The sequence below is a fragment of the Hemiscyllium ocellatum genome, chromosome 2 (assembly GCF_020745735.1).
Source record: "Hemiscyllium ocellatum isolate sHemOce1 chromosome 2, sHemOce1.pat.X.cur, whole genome shotgun sequence".
Taxonomy (NCBI): Eukaryota; Metazoa; Chordata; class Chondrichthyes; order Orectolobiformes; family Hemiscylliidae; genus Hemiscyllium; species Hemiscyllium ocellatum.
In genome coordinates this window covers 99,294,257-99,316,357 of record NC_083402.1, presented here as the reverse complement: position 1 = coordinate 99,316,357, position 22,101 = coordinate 99,294,257, and the positions used below count along the sequence as shown (strand labels likewise).

Here is a 22,101-nt window from a genome sequence, read left to right as displayed (position 1 = left end):
ATATCATACTCATTTATTTTTATTTGTGTTATGAATTCATCCATCTTGTTACAAATGCTGTGGGCATTCAAATAGAGAACTTTATTTCTGTTGCTTTCACATTTTTCCCTGCTTTGGCCTTATTTACTGCTGCCCTCTTATACTCGTATGTCCTTTGTTTTCCCATCACACACGAGATATCATTATTCATACTGCTACAGTGCATTGTTACCTTGTACTTTCTCTCTAACATTTTACAAGTCATCTTTCATGTGGACCCGCCCTCCTTATCCTGATCTATTAGATTTAAAGCCTTCTTTACAGCCTCAGTTATCAGATTCACCAAGGCAATGGTTCAGATGAAGACCATCCTTATACCACAGTTCCCTCTTTCCCCATGCTGAAGCCAGTACCCCATGAATAAAAATCCATTTGACCAACACTAATCTCTAACATCACACCCTGAAATCACATGTGATCAATGTGGATTTCACAAGTTTCCTCATTTCCCCTCCCCCCACATTATCCCAGTGCCAAACCTCCAACTCAGCACCACCCTTCTGGCCTGTCCATCACCTTGCCCATCTAACACCTCCACCCTCCTTTCTACCTATCACCTTCTACCCCACCTTTATCTACCTATCGCATTATCAGCTACCTTCCCTCAACCCACCACCCTCCCGTTTATCTCTCATGCCTCCCCCTGGTCCACATGCCTATTCATGATGAAGGGCTTATGCCTGAAACATCGTTTCTCCTGCTCCTCGGATGCTGCCCGACTTGCAGTGCTTTTCCAGCACCACACTCTCAACCTGCATTCATTTATACCCCAACTCTCACTCTATTCTCATGCCTGCTGCAAATTCATTTTTCTCCACTGCTGTATTCAATACATCTGTCTTGGAAACCTAAAATCCAGTAGGCTTTCTAATAGCTCACTTTCCTCCCATCTTCCCGACAATGACATATACAGGATACTCAATCCCTGTAGAGGTCATAAACGTTATCTCTGGAAAAATCCATTGACCTGATTCTCTTTTGAACTGTCCCATTTAGTCTATAGTGCATTTGCACACAATCAGGAAAAAGAAATCACATCCAGTGAGACATAGCTGGAGTAAATACATAGTTTAGGGAATTTAGATGCAATACGGGAATTCTGTGCAGAGAGGAAGAGGTGTTTTTTGCTTGGTTGTTGGTTCATAGTTAGTAACATTTTTACAGGATAAATTGAAGCCCAGGATTGGGGCCCAGCATAAAAGAAAATATATCACAGGAAAGCTGTAAGTTCATTAGTTCATAACAGCTGCTAATTTGATAATTATTTTCTGATTGAAGATAAACAGGAGAAATAATTTCAGGTTACAAACTAAAAGACCAGTAGGAAATTGTTAAAAATGAAATTAAGAGCAAAGTAAATAAAATAGAGATGCAGGGCCAGGCGACATATTGCACCGGCATGATGTCAGAACTGATGTGAACACCACTGTGGTTCATCTGCCACAAATGTTGGTTGCTTGAGGAAGTCTGACTCAGTTGATGAGTCAGAGTTTTGTTTCAAGCACTGCGACACATTAGGGAGGGGGAGAGTTACCTGGACACTGGTTCAAGAGACAGTCACACATGTTGCATGATCTCGAATTTGGTAGATGGTCAGGGAAAGGTGGGTATTACAAGTGAGGCAGGTAGAGAAATCCAAAAGATAGTACTGAAGGAGCCTCAGCTCGAGGTCATAAATGGATTTGAGATTATTGCTCCCTGTGTGGATGAGAGTGGGGTGTATAGGAAGGATGAGCAAACTCTCCATAAAATTGTGGTAAAGGGAGCCATTCAAGAGGGGGGAACAAAAGAGATATGTAGCTTGAATCAGGGATCGATTAGTAAGGGGAATAGAGACTGTTTTCAATGGCCAGAATTGAGACTTCAAAAGACTGTTGCTTGCCAGGTACCTCGGTTCAGGATATCTCATCTGAGCTGCAGAGGAACCTGAGTGTAAAGATTCAGGCACTGATGGAGAATGAGCAGCTGAGGCCTAAATTGAAAAGCAGATGATAATGGCAATAATCTCCACAAAAGATTAGTGTGACAGAAATGAGTTTGAATTCATGGTACATTTGTATGCACCATGGAGGTACTTTGGAAGGCACATCAGAAATTCAACCCAAGGAAGAAGAATCATGCTGGGATCAGAGTCCTGAGAAATTGCATAACTGAAGCTGTGGATAGGGAATTAAACTAAAGACTGTTGGGTGGTAGTGGGGGAGGGGGGAGAGTGTGGTGTCAATTGCATTGAAAAGGTTAAAGGGGCAGAGGGTTCAACAGTGATTATTAAAGTTTCCAGAACAAGAAATAGGACAGAGTGTGGAAACGCTCAGGAATATAACTTCAGATACAGCAGACAAAAAACAACTATGAAAACGGGGACAGTCAATAGAGGCATGAAGGTGTGTGCTGAAATGCATTTAGTATATGAAACAAGGCTAATGAGCTTGTAGCACTGATTGAAATTAGTAGGTATAATGTTGTGAGAATCATAGAGACATGGCTATAAGAGGGCTGGGAACTATGTATCCAAGAATATGCATCCCATCAAAAGGACGGGTAGAAGGGATGGGATTGCCTTGTTGCAAGAAATTAAATCAAATTAATATCAAGAAGTGACATAGTCAGGTGTAGGATGTGTGGGTAGAATTGAGGAACCCAAAGATAAATAGAGCCTGATGGGAATGTCCATACTGGCCTCCTAGCAGTAGTCAGTGTGTGGGGAAGAAAATAAAACAGGAGATAGAAAAATCATGTAAGAAGGGCACTATTATAATAATCTTGGGATTTCAATATGCTGGTGGCCTGGGAAAATCAGGTTGGTAGCAGATCCCAAGGTAAGGAATTCATGGAATGTCTACAAGATGTTTTTTTTTGGAGCAGTTTCTGGTAAAAGCCAGGAGAGAAAGGACAATTCTGGATTTGGTGATGAGGAAGCTTAAAGTGCAGAAACCTTAGGATGCAGTGACCACAATAGAATATCATTTACTCTGTAGTTTAAGAGGGAGAAGCTGGAATCAGATGTAACAGTACTATATTTGAATGAAGGTGACTACAAAGACACAAGGGAGAAGTTGGCCAGAGTTGATTGGAAGGGGGGCCTCACAGGGAAGACAGTGGAGCAGCAAAATTCCTGGAGATACTTTGGAAGGCACATCAGAAATTCAACCCAAGGAAGAAGAAGCATATTAAGATGAGGATGAGGCAACCATGATTGTCAAGGCAAGTCAAAGACAAATAAAAGCAAAAGAAGAAACATACATTGTGGTGAACATAAGTGGGAAAACAGAGGATTGGGAAGCCTTTAAAAACTGACACAGGATGACTGAAAAAGCAATAAGGGGGGAGGAAAAAAAGAAGAGGCTAAGCTAACTAGGAATTTAAAAATTTCAAGAGTTTTATTTGATATAAAAAAGTAAGACAGAGGCAAGTGTGGATGTTTGACCACTGGAAAATCAGGCTGGAGGAATAGTAATGGGGAACAAAGAAATCACATAGAAACTGAATGGGTATTTTGCATCAGTCTTCATGTTGGAAGATACCAGTAGCTTACGAGAAATTCAAGAAAGTCAAGCGACAGAGATGAGTGTAGTGACCATCATTAAGGAGAAGGTGCTGGGGAAGCTGAAAGGTCTGAAGGTGGATCAATCATCCGAGCCAGAAAAACTACACCCAAAAGTTCTGAAGGAGATAGATGAGGATTTTGTGCAGACATTGGTGATCATCTTTTAGAAATCACTGGAGTCAGGGAAGTTCCCAAGGGATCACAAAATGTCAAAGAAGCAAGAGAAGAAGAAGACAGGAAATTATAGGCTGCTCGGCCTGCCCTTTATCATTGCTAAAATTTTAGAGTTCATTTTTCAGAATGAGACTGGAAGTGCATTGTAAAATAGGGCTGACTCAGCATCAACAAGTGGAGATTAGATTAGATTAGATTCCCTACAGTGTGGAAACAGGTCCTTCGGCCCAACAAGTCCACACCGACCCTCCGAAGAGCAATCCACCCAGACCATTCCCCTACATTTCCGCCTGACTGTGGGTAATTTATCATGGCCAATTCACCTGACCTGCACATCTTTGGAAGCACCCGGAGGAAATCCACGCAGTCACAGGGAGAATGTGCAAACTCCGCAGACAGTTGCCCGAGGTGGGAATTGAACCTGGGTCCCTGGTGCTGTGAGGCAGCAGTGCCAACCACTGAGCTACTGTGCTGCCTCAAATCATGCCTAACAAATCTGTCAGAAGTTTTTGATCAGGTAATGAGCAAGTTAGACAAAGGAGAGTCAGAAGACATTGATCTATTTGAATTTCCAGCAGACAATGCGGCTGCACAGGAAGCTGCTAAATAAGATAAGAGCCTATTACCATCGAGGTAAGGTACTGGCATGAATTGGCTGACTGGCAGAGGCAGAGAGTGAGGATAAGATTCTTTTTCAGGTGGCACTGGTAATGACTGGACTTGTTGGGACCACAGATATTCACGTTATACATTAACAATCTGGACGAAGCAACTGAGGGCATTGTTGCTAAATTTGCAGATTACACATAGATAGGTGGAGGAACAAGTAGTGATGATGAAGCAGGAAGGCTATGGAAAGGCTTGGACAGGCTAGGAGAGTGACCAACGAAGTAGTAGGTGGAATACAACACAGGACATTGTGATGTTATGCACTTTGGTAGGAAGAATAGAGAAGTAGACTATTTTCTAAATGGGAAAAGGCTGTGGAAATCTGAAGGACAGACACGCTTGGGAGTTCAGAATTGTCCTAAGATTAACATGCAGGCTCTGCTGGAAGTTAAGAAGGCAAATGCAACATTATCATTCATTTCAAGATGGCTAGATTACAAGAACAGAGATGCACTGCAAAGACTGCATAGGGCTCTGGTCAGACCACATTTGGAATATTGTGTGCAGTTTCAAGCCCCATACTAAAGGAAGAGTGTGCAAGCCTCGGAGGGTGTCCAGAGGAAGTTTACAAAATGATCCCGGGAATGAAAGACTTGTCATATGGCGAGTGGTTGATGACTCTGGGTCTGTACTGGGTGCTTAGAAGGATGAGAGGATCTCAAAAAAACCCTGACAAAAAATGATAGGGAGATGAGGGTAAAGCAGTTGATGTGGTGTACATGGATTTCAGTAAGGCGTTTGATAAGGTTCCCCACGGTAAGCTATTGCACAAAATGCGGAAACATAAGTTTGAGGGTGATTTAGCAGTTTGGATCAGAAATTGGCTAGCTGAATGAAAGAGGGTGGTGGTTAATGGGAAATGTTCATCCTGGAGTTCAGTTACTAGTGGTCTAATGCAAGGATCTGTTTTGGATATACTGCTGTTTGTCATTTTTATAAATGACCAAGATGAGGGCGCAGAATGATGGGTTAGTAAATTTGCGGATGACACTAAGGTTAGTGGAGTTGTGGATAGTGCTGAAGGATGTTGCAGGTTACAGAGGGTCATTGGTAAGCTGCAGAGCTGGGCTGAGAGGTGGCAAATGGAGTTTAATGTGGAAAAGTGTGAGGTGATTCATTTTGGAAGCAGTAACAGGAATGCAGAGTACTGGGCTAATGGTAAGATTCTTGGTAGTGTAGATGAGCAAAGAGATCTCGGTGTCCATGTATAGAGATCCTTGAAAGTTGCTACCCAGGTTGATAAGGTTGTTAAGAAGGCATTACGTGTGTTAGCTTTTACTGGTAGAGAGATTGAGTTTCAGAGCCAGAAGGCCATGCTGCAGCTGTACAAAACTCTGGTGTGGCCGCACTTGGAATATTGCAGACAGTTCTGGTCACTGCACTATAGGAAGGATGTGGAAGCTTGGGAGATGGTTCAGAGGAGATTTACTAGGATATTGGCCAGTATGGAGGGAAGGTCTTATGGAGAAAGGCTGAGGGACTTGAAACTGTTTTAGTAACAGACAAGAAGGTTGAGAGGTGACTAAATTGAGACATATAAGATAATCAGAGGGCTAATTAGGGTGGGCAGTGAGAGCTTTTTGCCTTGGATGGTGATGGCTAACACAAGAGGACATAGCTTTAAATTGAGAGGTGATAGATATTGGACAGACGCCAGAGGTAGTTTCTTTAATCAGAGAGTAGTAGGGGCATGGAATGTCCTAAATGCAACAGTAGTAGACTTGTCAACTTTAAGGGCATTTAAATGGTCATTGGACAGACAAATGGATGAAAATGGAATAATCTAAGATATCTAGGCTTTAGAATGATTCCACAGGTTGGTGCAACATCGAGAGCCGAAGGACTTGTACTGGGCTGTGATTTTCTGTGAAAGATTTTGTGAAAGGCCAGGATAGAGAGGATATAGAGAATATGTTTCCACAAGTAGCACATCCACAGAGTGAAGAACCCTTTAGAATCGGAGTACCGATGTGGACTTGTTGGGCCAAAGGGCCTTTCTCCATACTGTAGGGATTCTAATCTAAAATAAAACTGAGACGAAGAAGAATTTCTTCAGCCAGACAATGGAGTTTTTCTGTGGGTGTTTCAGAGGGCTGTGGTGGCCAAGCCATTGAGCGTATTTAAGGTTCGACAGGTGATCAAGGGTTATGGAAAGGAGGCGGGAGAACGAAGTTGAGAAACATATCAGCTATGATCGAAGGGTGGAGCAGATTCGATAAGCCAAAAGGCCGAATTCTGCTCCATACCACACTTACGGTCATCTTATCACAAGCTCATTACTTTTGATATTCACTTGTGAGACATGGGTGTTGCTGACCTCTGGGACGCCCGGACCAACCAACCCAACCACCCCGTGGCTCAACACTTTAACTCTCCCTCCCACTCCACCGAAGACATGCAGGTCCTTGGACTCCTCCATCGCCAGAACATAACAACACGACGGTTGGAGGAAGAGCGCCTCATCTTCCGCCTGGGAACCCTCCAACCACAAGGGATGAACTCAGATTTCTCCAGTTTCCACATTTCCCCTCCCCCCACCTTGTCTCAGTTGATTCCCTTGAACTCAGCACCGCCCTCCTAACCTGCAATCTTCTTCCTGACCTCTCCGCCCCCACCCCACTCCGGCCTATCACCCTCACTTTGACCTCCTTCCACCTATCACATCTCCATCGCGCCCCCCCCCCCCAAGTCCCTCCTCCCTACCTGCCCGGCACCCTCTCCTCATTCCTGATGAAGGGCTCTGGCCCGAAACATCGAATTTCCTGTTCCTTGGATGCTGCCTGACCTGCTGTAGTTTAACCAGCAACACATTTTCAGCTGTTGCTGACTGGGCCAGCATTTATTATCCATCCCAGTTTGCCTTTGAGAAGGTGGTGTTCAACTGCCTCCTTGAATTATTGGAGTACATGTGCTGCAGATAGACCATTTAAGGATGAGGTTCCAGGATTTAGACCCTTTGATATTGAAGGAAAAGCAATGTGTGGGCAGCATGGTGGCTCAGTGGTTAGCATGACAGCCTGACATCACTAGAGAGCTAGTTTTGATTATAGCCTCAAGAGACTGTCTGTGTGAAGTTTGCACATTCTTCCTGTGTCTGCGTGGGCTTCCTCTGGGTGCTCCAGCTTCCTCCCACAGTTCAAACATATTCAGGTTGGTGGATTGGCCATGCTAAATTCCACATAGTGTTCAGGGATGTGCAAGCTAGGTGAATTAACCACTGAAATGCAGGGTTATGGGGTAGGGTAGGGGGTGGTGGGGTAATGGAGGGGGGGGGGATTGTATGGAATATTCTTCAGAGGATTGGTGTGGACTTATTGGGCTGAATGGCCTGCTTTTACACTGTAGGGATTCTATGATTCTAGGATGGTGAGTGGCTTGGAGGGGAACTTGCAAGGGATCGATCTTCCCTTGTATCTGCTGCCTTGCCCTTCTAAATGGAGGGGGCTGTGGTTTGGAAGTTGCTGGCTAAGGAATTTGGTAAATTTCTGCAATGCATCTTGTAAATGACACACAATGCTACTTTGAGGAATGTGGTGGACAGAGTGAATGTTTGAGGATGTGGTGCCAATCAAGCAGGCTGCTTGTACTGGATGGTGTCAAGCTTCTTGAGTGTTGGAGCTGTACCCAACTAGGCAAGTGGAAAGTGTTCTGAAGACAGAAATTGCTGGAAAAACTCAGCAAGTCTGGCAGTATCTGTGGAGAGAAATCAGAGTCAATGTTTTGGGTCCAGTCACCCTTCTTCAGAACTGATAGTAACTAGGAAAAAGCTAATATTTATCATTGAATCCCTACAGAATGGAAGCACGCCATTCAGCCATCATCAAGTCCATACTGACCCTTTAAAGTGTATGACACCCAGATGCACTTATCCCTGCAACCCTGCATCTCCTTGCCTGCACATCTCTAGTCACTATGGGTAATTTAGCATGGCCATTCCACCTAACCAGCCCATCCTTCAGCACTGGGAGGAAACTACAGCACATGTAGGAAACAATGCAGACATGGGAGAGAATGTCTAAACTCCACAAAGTCACCCAAGAGTTGAAGGCTATGAAGTTGAGCTTTTCTGGGGCAGTCAGCATGCCTGAGACAGAGAGGCTGACCAGGGAACACAATAGTTTGTTGAAGTGGCAGGCAACTGGAAGATCGGGTTCTTTATTATGGACAAAACGTCACACCACATTGTGAGCAGCAGAGTAGACTAGATTGAGTGAAGTGCAATTCGAGGGGAAGATGCTGTGACGCAGTGGGGGATGTGCTGGGAGTCAAGGAAGAGTGGACCAGGGTGTCCCAGAAGGAACAGACCCTATGGAAGGTTGACAAGGGAGGTGAGGAGAATATTATACACACATTCCTTTGTAATTGTAATCATCTGCCCATTTACTTTCTTCCTACTCAATATCCATGGCCCCAACCACACCTTTCAGGTGAAACGGCTCTTTACTTGGACTTCACTAATCCCAAACAATTGTATTTGCTGCTCACAATATGGTGTCCGATACATAGGGGAAACAGAGCACAGACTGGGTGACCGCTTTGCAGGACACCCAAATTCTTTCTACAAAAAAGACCTAAAGCTTCCAGTTGCCTGCCTCTTCAATACTGTGTTCCCTGGCCAATATCACTGTTTCAAGCTTGATGCAATACTCCAGTGAATCTCAGCGTAGGTTGGAAGAACATTTTCCTCTTGCGAACTGTGCAGCATTCTGGATTGAGTTTAACAATTTTAGGGCTTCAAGTTATTTCTTACCCCAATCCCACACACCAGGCCTTGTCATCACATGACTGTTATCGCACACAACCTATTGTCAGCTACTAAAAGCCCCCACGAGCAGCTATTCATTCCCCCAGACTGATCTTTAACCACTCCTTTGTCTGTCCAACAGTTGTTCTCTCTCTCTAAGCTCTATTTCCACCTATCATCAACTCTCTGCCCTTGCCCCACCCCAATTCTGCATAAATATCAACCTTTTCCTAAATACCTTCAGTTCTGAAGAGGAGTCACTGGACCCAAAACTTTAACTCTGATTTCTTTTGACAAATGTTGCCAGGTCTGTTTGAGTTTTTCCAGCAATTTCTGCTTTTTCTTGTTTCTGATTTCCAGCATCCACAGTTCCTTCATTTTTTTTTGGAGAGCATTCTATCACAGTCTTGACTTGTGCCTTGTAAATTTTGGACAGGTTGTGGGGAGTTGCTGCAAGATACTAAGCCTCTGACTTGCTCTTGTAACCAAAGTAGTTACATGGTTTTTCCAAAGTGAATGTGTTGTTATAACATGTCCACTAATCAAAATTACCAGTGTAACTGTAATACACAGTATTATAATAATGTCTTTCTACAGCAGCAGACGAAATGCCATATATCCATGTGAGAACTATTTATAGAGTGAGTACGATTCCATTGCACAGACTTGGATAAGTATCAATTATCTTTTTTGAGCTGCACGTAACTGAAACACAATGGAAAGTAAAACGGATGTTACTTGTTACTGTATCTACAATATTCAGTGCTGCAGACTGCAATAAGTCTGCAAAAAAGGCTGACATATGGTCTTTGGAAACCACCTTGCTTGACAAAGAAATATTGTTTATAACACATATATTATTACATTGAATTATGGAGAAAGTACAGCAGTGGTATGTGGTGTTTATGTTTCTTAGGAACCTCCTTTGCTCTTTTCTCCAATGTGTTTATTCAGTATTGCTGAAACACTATTCATTTCAATTACTTGGAGCAATTAGATTCTCTACAGTGTGGAAACAGGCCCAACGGCCCAACAAGTCCACACTGACCCTCTGAGGAGAAACCCACCCAGACCCATTTCCCTCTGACTAATGCACCTAACACTATGGGCAATTTAGCATGGCCAGTTCACCTGACCTGCACATCTTTGGACTGTGGAACCGGAGCACCTGCAGGAAATCTATGCAGATACAGTGAGAACACGCAAACTCAACGCAGACAGTCACCAGAGGCTGGAATCGACCTGAGACCTTGGTGTTGTGGGGCCGCAGTGCTAACCACTGAGCCACAGTGTCGCCCAATTATCCACCCAATAGAATTATAAAATCTGTAAACCATTCTAATACATTTATGGATTGGATCACATCCTTTTCATAATTATCATGATCACCACCTTGTGGCCCTTCCACTCTATCTTGTCTTGAGCAAAATTCCCAAGCTGTTCACTAGCAACTAATAGGCAAAACTTCTCAGTTAAGGCTTATCTTTGCCAACTTATTTGTGCCTTCTCCAGCACCTGTCACATCCTTCTTTATAATATCAAATCCAGAACTGTTCATGCTGTTCTAAAATGTGGCCTAACCAAGGTCCAAGACAAGTTTAACAGACCTTTTCCTTCATTTGTAATTCTGTCCCTCTATTAAATTTTTTTCTTTTAAAAAGTTCTAATACAAGATTTTTTTTGCACAGTTGTAAATGGTCTTATTAGCCTGTCACTAGCTTTAGAGAACTGACTATCTGTAACCTTAGCCTCTTTTCCTTTTAGGGTTACAAATAAACTCTTATTTTTCAATGAACATGTATCCCAGTTAATCTTCCTGCCAAATTCTCTTGTCAAGAGGAAGAAGAAGGCTTATGTTAGGATAAGCCATGAAGGCTCAGTAAGGGCACTTGAGAGTTACAAGTTAGCCAGGAAAGACCAAAAGAAAGAGCTAACAAGAGCCAGGACAGGACTTGAGAAGTCATTGGCAGATAGGATCAAAGAAAACTCAGGTAAATCAGGAATAAAAGAATGATTAGAGGAAGATCCAATCAAGGATAGGAGTGCAAAGTTGTGCATGGAGTCCGAGGAAATAGGGGAAGTACTAAATATATATTTTTCATCAGTATTCACACTGGAAAAAGACAATGTTGTAGAGAAGAATACTGAGATAAAGGTTGCTAGACTAAATGGGATTGATGATCACAAGGAGGAGGTGTTAGCAATTCTGAAAAGTGTGAAAATAGATAAGGTAGGCTATTGCACAAAAATGGAGGATTGAAGGTGATTTAATGGTTTGGTTCAGAAATTGGCTAGCTGAAAGAAGACAGAGGGTGGTGGTTGATGGGAAATGTTCATCCTGGAGTTCAGTTATTAGTGGTGTACAGCAAGGATCTGTTTTGAGGGCACTGCTGTTTGCCATTTTCATAGATGACCTAGATCAAGGTGTAGAAGGATATGTTAGTAAATTTGCAGATGACACTGAGGTTGGTACAGTTGTGGATAGTGCTGAAGGATGTTGTAAGTTACAGTGGGACATAGATGAGCTGCAGAGCTGGGCTGAGAGTGGGAAATGGAGTTTAATGAGGAAAAGTATGAGGTGATTCACTTTGGAAGGAGCAACAGGAATAAAGAGTACCGGGTTAATGGTAAGATTCTTGGTAGTTTAAATGATCAGAGACATTTCGGTATCCATGTACATAGATCCCCAAAAGTTGCCACCTAGGTTGATAGGGTTCTTTAGAAGTTTTATGATTTGCTAGCTTTTATTGGTAGAGGGAGTGAGTTTCAGAGCCACAAGATCATGCTACGGCTGTTCAAAAGTCTGGTGCGGCCGCACTTCGAGCATTGCGTTCAGTTCTGGTCACCACATTATAGGAAGGATGTGGAAGCTTTGGAAAGGGTGCAGAGGAGATTTACTAGAATGTTGCCTGGTTTGGAGGGAAGGTCTTGTGAGGAAAGACTGAGGGACTTCAGGCTGTTTTCATTAGAGAAAAGGAAGTTGAGAGATGACTTAATTGAAACATGCAAGATAATCAGAGGGTTAGATAGAGTGGACAGTGAGAGCCTTTTTCCTTGGATGGTGATGGCTAGCATGAGAGGACATAGCTTTAAATTGAGGGGTGATAGATATAAGACAGATATCAGAGGTAGTTTCTTTACTCAGAGTAGTAGGAATGTGGAATGCACGGCCAGCACCAGTAGTAGGCTCAAGGGCATTTAAATGGTCATTGGATAAACATATGAATGAAAATGGAATAGTGTAGGACAGATAGGCTTCAGATTAGTTTCACATGTTGGTGCAACATAGAGGGTCGAAGGATTTGTCCTGCACTGTAATGTCCTATGTTCTATGTACTTTCAATTCCGGAGATAAAATGGTTCACCACAATGCTTTTTATTATTTCATTGGACATATGAATATCACTGGCTGGTATTTATTGCTAATCCTTAACAATCTTTGAGGAGCTGTCACACTGAAGCATTGCAGCCCACTGCTGTAGGTACACCTACAATAATTTTAGCAAAGGAGTTTCAAGATTTTGACCCAGCAACATTGAAGGTGCAGTGATATACTTCCAAGTTAGGATAGTGAACAATTTGAAGGAGAACTTGCAGGTGGTAGTATTCCCGTGTCTCTCCTGTCCTTATTCTTCCCAATGGTAGTGGCTACACATTGGAAGGTACAGTCTAAGTAGCCTTGGTGAATTTCTGCAGTGCATCTTGTCAATGGTACATTCTGCTGCTCCTGATTGTTTATGGTGGAGGAAGTGACTGGCACTTCATCCACAAAAAATTAAGAGTGTTCCTAAATATTGGATGCAGCTGCACTCAGCCAGGCAAGCGGGACGTATTCCATCACACTCCTGAATTGTGCCTGGGTAGATAGTACACAGGCTTTTAGGAGTCAGAATTCACTGCAGAATTCCTAGCCTCTGACCTGTTCTTGGAGCCACTGATTGTGCGGTGAGTCAATTCAGTTTTTGGTTGATGATAACCCCTAAAATGTTAATGGTCGAGATTTAGTGGTAGTGATGCATTGAATGTCAGAGATGCTGGTTAGATTTCTTTTTGATGATCATCACTGCTTGGCACTTGTATTGCAGACAAGGAGGAGGCTGGAAGAACACAGCACTCCAGGTAACTTCAGAAGGTGGAGAAGTTAACATTTCGGGTCTAACCCTTCTTCAGGACTGGAGGTCGGGTGAGGAGAGCTGCAGATAAAGTTGGGGGGATGGGGGGAAGAGTTTTTAGGTGGGCATAGGGGTGGAGTGATGAGATGATGATTGGTGAACACAGTTCGAGGGTACATCCTGATCGATCTATGGGAGGAATGAATCCAATAGGTGGCTTGTTAATTAGCACTTATCAGTCTAAACATGTTAAACAGGTCGTGTTGCATTTGGACATGGACTACATTGGTATCTGAGGAGTTGGGAATGGTGCGGAATATTGTGCAATCATTAGCAAACATTCCCCACTTCTGCTCTTATGATGAAGGGATAATCATTTTTGAAGCAGTGGGAGATGAATGGGTCAAGGATATGAAGAACTTCCTCAGAGATGTCCTGGAGCTGACATGTTCTGCACCTCATATTTTAAGAAGTTCTTCATATCCTTGGCCCAACCATCTTTTACTGCTTCATCATTTCCCTTCATCATAAGACCAGAGGCGGGATGTTCGTTGATGATTGCACAATGTCCTGCACCATTCCTAACTCCTTAGTTACTGAAGGAGTTCATGGCCAAATGCAATGAGACCTGTTTAACAGGTTTAGACTAATATGTGTCAATTAACAATTGCATTACATAAGTGTCAGGCAATGATGATAAACAAAAAGAACTCTAACCAGCACCTTGATATTCAGTGCATCACTATCGCTTCAACAATCACAATTATTTTCCTTTTGTACTAGATATGATTCCAACCAGTGGAGAGTTTGCCCTTGATTCTCAGTGACCCTAGTTTTGCAAGATCTTCTCATAGGATCCCTACAGTGTGGAAACAGATTATTTGGCCCAACAAGTCCACACTGACCCTCCCAAGAATAACCCACCCAGACCCATTCCCCTACCTTTACTCCACATTTACCCCTGACTGATGCATCTAACCTACACATCCCTGAACAATATTTAGCATGGCCAATTCACCTAACCTGCACATCGTTTGGACTGTGAGAGGAAACCAGAGCACCCAGAGGAAACCCACGCAAACATGGAGAGAATGTGCAAACTCCATGCAGACAGTCACCCAAGGATGGAATCAAACCTGGATCCCTGGCACTGTGAGGCAGCAGAGCTAACCACTGAGCCACTGTGCTGGCCCAGCCAGAGCCACCATGTCACACTCAGTTAAATGTGGCCTTGATGTCAAGGGCAGTCATTCTCCCCTCACTTCTCAAATTCAGTTCTTTTCTCTATGTTTACACCAACGTTGTAAAAAGGTCAGGAGTCATCATTTCACATATTTTATCTTAATTATCCAGAATGCACACTCTCTGTAACCAGCTTGTTATCAACTGAGCTACTCAATACACTGACTCCGTGCTCTGCCTTTTGTCTTTGGTCCACTAAACAGTACCTTCCTGAAGGCATTTTGAAAGTCCGTGCATGTTTCAGGCAGTGCAAAACCTTGGCTAACTCTTATTTATTCTTTGATAAATTTACAACAAGATTGGTCGGACAAGACATTTCCATTTGATATCCACATTTATCATTATTAATGAGCAGTTTCAACATATTTTTCCATGTTATTAGTGAATAAAGATTGTGCATCTATCATACCAGCAACATGACACTAACTGATCTACAGTACCTGTTAGGAGTGTATTCAACAAAGCATTCTAAATATCTGATCAGTAGGTTGATTATCTATTTTAGGAATCGGCTTCTGAGTCAGTTGACTAACTAAAATCCTCCTTTATCCTACACCAACAAGTTATGAATGTGGTATTTATTATTTCCACACTGCCTGATCTGATCAACCTGCAAAATTAACAAATGGTAGCTCTGAAAAACTGGATAAAGACCGTGCTCTCTGAGTGATTGTACTCAGTGCCTACACTGGATTCATTTTCAAAATGTGCTGTTCCTCACATACCAAGTGGTTAAGGGAAGATGCAAAATCTTGGTAGATGGAATATAATGTGGGTAATGTGAAGTTTTGCACAATGGCAGGAAGAATAGAGGAGCAGATAATTAAATGGAGAAAAAGTGCAGAAGGTTATGGACCAGAAGGAGTTTTAAAATCCTTGCCCATGAATCACAAAATGTTAGCATCTTAGTTCTATGGATAACAGGGAAGGCAAATCAAATGTTGGCCTTCATTTCAAAGGAAATGGAGTACAAAAGTAGGAAGGTATTGCTAAAGCTATACAAGGTATTAGAAATCCCACAACTGGAATATGGCCCTTTCATCTAAGGAAAGATATCCTGGCATTGGGGGTACTTCAGAGAAGGTTTATTGATGGACACCAGATCGGAAGAGTATGTCTTTAGAGGAAACTTTGAATAGGTTGGAATATAGAAAAATGAAATGTGATCTTATTAAAACATACAAGGTTCTTCAGGGACTTGATGGGGCAGATGTGGAAAGGTTTTTTCCCCTTGTCAGAGAGTGTAGGGCCAGAAGGCATAATCTCAGAATACGGGATTGCACATTTAAGGCAGAGCTGGTGAGGAATTTCTTCTGAGGATCGTGAATCTGTGGAACTCTTTGTCACAGAGCACTGCAGAGGCTGCGTTGAAGTATTTTCAACTCAGAGATAGGCAGATTTTTAACCAGTGAGGCAATTAAGGATTGTGGGGAAAAGACAAGAAAGTGGAGTTGAGGACTATTAGGTCGACTATGATCTTATTCAATGGTGGAGCAGACTTGGTGGGCTGAATGGCCTACTTCTTATCAAAGCTCACACATAAGTTGTCTTGTTTGATTTTTAGCTTATATGTACATGTTATATTTTTTCAATGTCAGGTTTGAAAGTTTAATAAAAGCTTACCAGGGACAATGGTGATCCATTTTCCGAACACAGTGCCCACACCGACTGCAATGGTGAGATCGCTTTGGTCTCATCTTGTTACATTTATTACATATTTCCCAGAGTTGTCTTTCTGGAAACAAAAAGATATCACTTTATTTTTCAAATCCTAATGATTGATTATAGAAATTACCACTTCCTCAAAGTAACATCCTTAAGGAGATGAAATACTTAACCAATAGGAGGATGTTTCATTTCCATTCAATGACAATATATTACTGCATTCAAACTTTGGGAAGGGACCTCAGGCAACATATTGTAATCAGTCTAAGGCTGAAACAATCTCAAGACTTTAACAAAAATATGAAACTGTTGGACTGTGGTTCAACTGGGCCTCCCTCAGAGCATTGGCTCTCATTAGGCATGCCCCCACAAAATCTTTTACTAAAATCAAAGACTGTTATAGCGTAAGAGACCATTTGACCCCACTTGTCTGTACTGGCTCTTAAAGCAGCTGTACTTTGCCCATAGCTGTGCATTTTATTTTATGAGATTAAACTCTCACATTAAAACAAATTCTGCTTTTCTATTCTTTCGGCCCACAGAGAGAAAATAGAATTCTGGAACTTGCTCTTTCAAAAGACTATACATATTCAATTGAAATTTAAAAGGTTGAGAGCAATTGAGTTTTGGTTGGCAAGAGTATGGAGGGTTATGGTACATAGAATGACGCATAGAGTGAAAAGAAACCTGCTGGAGAATGGTGGAGTTGATGCAACATCACTACACCAGTAATGTAGAGAACCATGCTCTGGGGGCATGGATTCAAATTCACCATTAAGACATTGGTGTAATTTACATTCTAGGAAGAAAGAATATAATAATGCTTTACTTCACAGCCAATAAATAATGGCAAGCACAGCGTACAACAATGTCTTCAGTATTGATCAGAACCTGAGAAATAAGCAGATACGGTCTCTTTTAACATATTGTCTGAAGTAGTGAACCATCAGTACAGCAAGTTCAATCTACGTACACCTCTGATCAATGTCAGGAGTGACAATTGTAAAGTGAAGTTTTATGCATTTTCTATTCTCTATATCTGAAAGGCTTGACTTAACAAAGACTTCACCACAGACTGCAGAAGAATGCTCTTTATTTATGTATATGTATCAAAGAAATTATTAATTTGGGAGCAAAAATGATCGCTTTGAACATATTTATATCCAAATGGATTTTGCCTAGCCTTAAGTCCATTTGATCTTTCTGACTTGCTCTTTTCAAACTTCTTTGCAGAAGGTAACCCTGTAGATATTAATACACTCATGGGTACCCTGTGACACAACATTTGCAAAGAAGTGCAAATGAAAAATTATGTATTCATATATAGCAACAGAAATATAATACTTGTAAAGCATAAGCACAGAAATAATATCTGATTTGTAATCATTGTGGAAACTAATATTATTATAAGGAAAAAGAATGGGATGAAATGAAAGCACAAAACAAGTTAAAAATAATGTTAATAATTTTGGAACAATATTTTCAATCCAGAAGCATCACATGCAAACATCGAGATTGGGAAATTCATGACTTATAATCATAGACTCATAGAGATGTACGTAGAAACAAACCTTTCGGTCTAACTCATCCATGGCAACCAGATATCCTAAAACCAATCTAGTCCCATTTGCCAGCATCTGCCCCATATTCCTCTCAAGTCTTCCTATTCATGTACCCATTGAGATGCCTTTTAAATATTGTTACTGTACCATCCTCCACCAGCTCCTCTGACAGCTCTTTCCATACATGCACCACCTTCTGTATGAAAACGTTGCCCTTTACGTTCCTTTTAAATCTTTCCTCTCTCACCTTAAACTTATGCTCTCTAGTTTTGGACTCCCCTATCCTGGCTATTGACTCTATACATGCCCTTCAAAATTTTATAAACCTCCATAAGGTCTCCCCTCAACCAGGAAAATGAGCCCCAGTCTAATCAACCTTTCCCGATAACTCAAATCCTCCAACCCTGGCAATATCCTTGTAAATCTTTTCTGAACCCTTTCAAGTTTAACAGCAACTTTCCTATATCAGGAAGACCAGATTGAATGCAGTATTCCAAAAGTGGCATAATCAATGTCCTGTAGAGCTGCAACATGACCACTTATTTTAAAATGTTTAAAACTTGGCATAAAATATCTCAGCCCATACTTTTTGACTCTTGGGCACTGCCATAATGCCGATAGAATTACTAAATGATTATCAATACAAAAAAAAATAGAATTTAATCAAGAACAAATGGGCAGCACGGTGGCACAGTGGTTAGCACTGCTGCCTCACAGCGCCAGGGACCTGGGTTCAATTCCCGCCTCAGGTGACTGACTGTGTGGAGTTTGCACATTCTCCCCGTGTCTGCGTGGGTTTCCTCCGGGTGCTCCGGTTTCCTCCCACAGTCCAAAGATGTGCGGGTCAGGTGAATTGGCCGTGCTAAATTGCCTGTAGTGTTAGGTAAGGGGTATATGTAGGGGTATGGGTGGGTTGCGCTTCGGCGGGTCGGTGTGGACTTGTTGGGCCGAAGGGCCTGTTTCCACACTGTAAGTCTAATCTAAAAAAAAATGTATTTCCAATTCTTGAGTTTTGGCAGTCAACATGCAATTTAAAACTAGTTTCTTTCAGATCTCACATAAAAAGCATCATACCCACAGAAACACTCTCCATGCTCCCTTTGTGCCACCGCAGACAGCCACCCAGTTTAGATCCTCCATGCCAATCTATTCCCTTCTACCCACTCCTATAGTCCATTATTTTTATATTTAGTAGTCCACTGCTATTTTTCTTTCACTTTCTCTTTCTATCTCTTTCTTATTACTCCTCTCAGCAAAGTGTGTGAGTTGAACTTTTATGGGTCAGTGCATTGAGTATAGGATTTGGGAGGTCATATTGTAGCTGCACAAGAAATTAGTTTGGCCACTTTTGAAATACTGCATTTAATTCTGGTCTCCCAAGGATGTTGTGAAACTTGAACGTGTTCAGAAAAGATTTACAAGGGTGTGGCCAGATTTGGAGGGTTTGAGCTAAACAAAGAGACTGAATAGGTTGGGGTGATTTTCCCTGGCGCATTGGAGGCTGAGGGGTGAACTTATAGAGGTTTATGAAATCACGAAGGGCATTTAAATGGTAACTATGCAAGATCTTTTCCCCAGGGTGGGGGAGTCCAAAGCTAGAGGGCATAACTTTATGGTGAGAGGGGAAAGATTTAAAGGGGACCTAAGGAGCAACTTTTTCACATGAAGGGAGGTGCATGTATGGATTGAGCTGCCAGAGGAAGAGGTGGAGGATGGTACAATTTCAACAGTTAAAAGCCATCTGGACGGGTATATGAGGAGGAAGGGTTTTGAGGGAAATGAGCTAAATGAGCTAAATGCTGGCAAATGGGCCTAGATTTATTTATTTTTCTGTTCGGCATGCATGAGTTGGGCCATGTTGTACAGCTCTATGACCATGGGAAACTGGTTAGCAAGGTTAGGTCACATGGAATTCAGGGAGAACTAGCCATCTGGATACAGAACTGGCTCAAAGGTAAAAGACAGAGGGTGATAGTAGAGGGTTACTTTTCAGACTGGAGGCCTGTGACCAGTGGGATGCCACAAGGATCGGTGCTGTGTCCACTCCTTTTCATCATTTATATAAATGATTTGAATGTATAGTTAGTTAAGAGGTATAGTTAGTAAGTTTGCACATGACACCAAAATTTGGAGGTGTAGTGGACAGCGAAGAAGGTTACCTCAGATTTTAACGGGATCTTGATCAGATGGGCCAATGGGCTGAGAAGTGTCAAGTGGAGTTTAATTTAGATAAATACAAGGTGCTGCATTTTGGAAAAGCAAATCCTAACAGGATTTATATATTTAATGGTAAGCTCCTTGGGAGTGTTTCTGAACAAAGAGACCTTGGAGAGCAGGTTCATAGCTCCTTGAAAGTGGAGTCACAGATAAATAGGATAGTAAAGAAGGCATTTGGTATGCTATCCTTTATTGGTCAGAGTATTGAGTATAGGAGTTGGAGGTCATGTTGTGGCTGTACAGGACATTGGTTAGGCCACTTTTGGAATATTGCATGCAATTCTGGTCTTCTTCCTATTGGAAGGAAGTTGTGAAACTTGAAAGCATTCAGAAAAGACTGACAAGGATGTTGCCAGCGTGGGAGGATTTGAGCTGTCAGAAGAGGTTGAATAAACTGGGGCTGTTTTCCCAGGAGCGTCGGAGGCTGAGGGGTGACTTTATCGAGGTTTATTAAAATCATGAGGGGCATTGATAATTTAAATAGACAAAGTCTTTTCCCAGGGGTGGGGGACTCCAGAACTAGAGGGCATAGGTTTAGGTGAGAGGGGAAAGATATAAAAGAGACAAACCTCGATAAGGTTCCGCTCAGCCTCTGACACTCCAGGGAAAATAGCCCCAAGCCTATTCAACATCTCCCTATAGCTCAAACCCTCCAAAGCCAGCAACATTCTTGCAAATCTTTTCAGAACTCTTTTGAGTTCAACAACGTCCTTCCTAGGGCAGACAGACCAGAATTGAAAGCAGTATTCCAAAAGTGGCCTTACCAATGAGCCATGAAGGCTCAGTAAGGGCACTTGAGAGTTACAAGTTAGCCAGAAAAGACCAAAAGAAAGAGCTAACAAGAGCCAGGACAGGACTTGAGAAGTCATTGGCAGATAGGATCAAAGAAAACCCAGGTAAATCAGGAATAAAAGAATGATTATAGGAAGATCCAATCAAGGATAGGAGTGCAAAGTTGTGCATGGGGTCCGAGGAAATAGGGGAAGCACTAAATGTATATTTTTCATCAGTATTCACACTGGAAAAAGACAATGTTGTAGAGAAGAATACTGAGATAAAGGTTGCTGGACTAGATGGGATTGATGATCACAAGGAGGAGGTATTAGCAATTCTGAAAAGTGTGAAAATAGATAAGGTAGGCTATTGCACAAAAATGGAGGATTGAAGGTGATTTAGTAGTTTGGTTCAGAAATTGGCTAGCTGAAAGATGACAGAGGGTGGTGGTTGATGGGAAATGTTCATCCTGGAGTTCAGTTATTAGTGGTGTACAGCAAGGATCTGTTTTGAGGGCACTGCTGTTTGCCATTTTCATAGATGACCTAGATCAAGGTGTAGAAGGATATGTTAGTAAATTTGCAGATGACACTGAGGTTGGTACAGTTGTGGATAGTGCTGAAGGATGTTGTAAGTCACAGTGGGACATAGATGAGCTGCAGAGCTGGGCTGAGAGTGGGAAATGGAGTTTAATGAGGAAAAGTGTGAGGTGATTCACTTTGGAAGGAGCAACAGGAATAAAGAGTACCGAGTTAATGGTAAGATTCTTGGTAGTTTAAATGATCAGAGAGATTTCGGTGTCCATGTACATAGATCCCCAAAAGTTGCCACCTAGGTTGATAGGGTTCTTTAGAAGTTTTACGATTTGCTAGCTTTTATTGGTAGAGGGAATGAGTTTCAGAGCCACAAGATCATGCTACGGCTGTTCAAAAGTCTGGTGCGGCCGCACTTCGAGCATTGCGTTCAGTTCTGGTCGCCACATTATAGGAAGGATGAGGAAGCTTTGGAAAGGGTGCAGAGGAGATTTACTAGAATGTTGCCTGGTTTGGAGGGAAGGTCTTGTGAGGAAAGACTGAGGGACTTCAGGCTGTTTTCATTAGAGAAAAGGAGGTTGAGAGGTGACTTAATTGAAATATGCAAGATAATCAGAGGGTTAGATAGGGTGGACAGTGAGAGCCTTTTTCCTTGGATGGTGATGGCTAGCATGAGAGGACATAGCTTTAAATTGAGGGGTGATAGATATAAGACAGATATCAGAGGTAGTTTCTTTACTCAGAGTAGTAGGAATGTGGAATGCACGGCCAGCACCAGTAGTAGGCTCAAGGGCATTTAAATGGTCATTGGATAAACATATGA

At 42.2% G+C, this 22,101-nt stretch overlaps 1 protein-coding gene across 2 annotated transcripts in view; it reads right to left on the bottom strand.

The window, feature by feature from the left end:
• The window catches only part of zdhhc21 (zinc finger DHHC-type palmitoyltransferase 21), a 145,217-nt gene that overhangs the window by 33,729 nt on the left and 89,387 nt on the right, over window positions 1-22,101 (bottom strand). For both annotated transcript variants that reach the window (XM_060845541.1, XM_060845551.1), the window contains exon 4: window positions 16,151-16,262. In XM_060845541.1, the coding sequence (XP_060701524.1) occupies window positions 16,151-16,262 (112 nt within the window). The remainder of the gene's footprint in view (window positions 1-16,150; window positions 16,263-22,101) is intronic.